Here is a 1,989-nt window from a genome sequence, read left to right on the forward strand (position 1 = left end):
AATATTTATCCCCAGCATCCCAGTGTAGCATGTTACATCTACATTGTCAACGAACCTGACTTCAGATATGACCCTACCGCGGCACGTTACCCAGTAAAGCCTCGTCTTGAACAATCTCACAAGTAAATCGTTGTTCCAGGGACAAAATGTCTATGACTTTTGATGTCTACCAACTGAAATACTCTTCCCAGGTCCAAAGATCTATTCAAGAGATGAGCCATTTACTATTGGAGCTGAAAATGGGATTGTGTGTGATGACTGTATGTCATTGGGAGTTGTGTGGAGCTGTAAGCCATTATTAGTGAGCAAAATAGAATATTGATTTATAGGCAAAAATAAATATTTAGCTTTTGGGTAGGGGGCGGTACCAAAGTGCAAACAGACACTTAGAGGGAAACTCTCTTAGATGAAAATCTTCCACATGTAAACATGTGATGTCTTCCTGATAGCTTTGGTAATCCATTTGTTGCAGTTTGCCAGTTGCCTTCGGCGGGCTGGCGACGGGGGCCCGGTGCCCAGCACCTCCGACTCTCCTCGGATCCTGCAGGTGGGCTCAGGTCGGTCCAGCCTCTGTTCTTGGTTTTCACTCCCGTGATGCACAGGCTGGCTTCTTCGGAACATGCTGCTTCACATCAACAGTTCGGTCACTAGAAGCAATTTTCCACTTTGAGCAGAACTCAACGTCAGGTTTGACTTCCAAATGCCACGAGGTGCTGCCGCCCACACAGCGACAGCACAGAGGGAGATCTCGGCGCTCTAACGCAGTCCACGACGCTACCGAGTCAGCATATTCCGAAAGTCTGAAACACTGCTAGTCTGGTTTTGGGAATGTTGGTATTGCCTTTGTTGCTGTTGCTGTTGCGGCACTTGCTGCGTTTGCTGCTGGATGTATCCCACAGTGCTTTGCTGTGGGACATTAGTGGTGTGTAAGAATGCTGGAGTAGATCCACTGTGCATAAGTCCTTGAGCCATCTGTGGACATGAGAGAATATACATCTTTCTTTAACTTTAGTCAGTCTAATCCTTGACTGAGATACATAACCAACAGTGTATACACAACTGGCACTACCTCTGCATATTATGATGTACTCTGCTGTAGCAAAAGAGGGAGGTAAGCATGTGGGTGAAGTTAAGTTTGCCTGTACCATCAATATTACTAAATATAGTGTGTTTCTGACACAAAACATCAATACAGCTAAGACTTCCTGGTGAGAAATGATCTGCAGTCCAAAACAAGCATAGTGTGTAATAAAGTCAGTGTGCAGTATACATTACATACATACATACATACAATTATTTTTGTTTTGTTTTACTTTTCTGCCATTCTTCCCATGTGAGGAGTGCATTTTTGTGTAAAGAAACATAAGGATGTTTACCTTAAGGACTATAAAAAAGAACATTTTAATGATTTCCAGCCATGATTTGATGGAACGTTAATCTTTACAATGCCCAAATTGTACATTAGGAGTTAAATTAGCAATCTCCAAAATGATGGCAAACATAACAAAGCAGTGAGTGGGTCTTGTTTACCCAGCATTCCACTCGCTCTCCAGAAGCTACTAAAGGAACAGTTCTTACCACAGGCAGCAGCTCTGTGGCTGCTTAAGGACCTCAACACCATTATATTTCCCATTCCCCCATTAGTAGAACAGGCTGGCTCATGCTAAAGATGTATTACAGTGGTCTGCATAAGTTTACACACCCATGCTAAAGTTGATTAAAAAGAGCAATAATAACATATTTTGGAAATTGATCTTAATGCCTTAATTAAAAAACAAAATAGGACCTTTTAATGACTCCACTTTTCTTTGTGAATGACTAATGTATTGTAAATAAAATGTTCTTCCTTAAAATACAGAGGGCATAAGTATGCACACCCTTATGTTAAATTCCCAGGGAGGCAGGCACATTTTTATTTATAAAAGCCAGCTATTTCATGGATCCAGGATACTATGCATCCTGACAAAGTTCCCTCGGCCTTTTGGAATT

At 41.8% G+C, this 1,989-nt stretch overlaps 1 protein-coding gene across 6 annotated transcripts in view; it reads right to left on the bottom strand.

Annotated features, from left to right (window-relative positions):
- Nucleotides 1-567: 567 nt before the first annotated feature.
- Nucleotides 568-1,989, bottom strand: part of npas2 (neuronal PAS domain protein 2) — a 35,651-nt gene continuing 34,229 nt past the window's right edge. For all 6 annotated transcript variants that reach the window (XM_034890642.1, XM_034890643.1, XM_034890646.1 and 3 more), the window contains one exon: nucleotides 568-972. In XM_034890642.1, the coding sequence (XP_034746533.1) occupies nucleotides 775-972 (198 nt within the window). In that variant the 3' untranslated portion in view covers nucleotides 568-774. The remainder of the gene's footprint in view (nucleotides 973-1,989) is intronic.

This window comes from Etheostoma cragini, chromosome 13 (assembly GCF_013103735.1).
Source record: "Etheostoma cragini isolate CJK2018 chromosome 13, CSU_Ecrag_1.0, whole genome shotgun sequence".
NCBI classification, from domain to species: Eukaryota; Metazoa; Chordata; class Actinopteri; order Perciformes; family Percidae; genus Etheostoma; species Etheostoma cragini.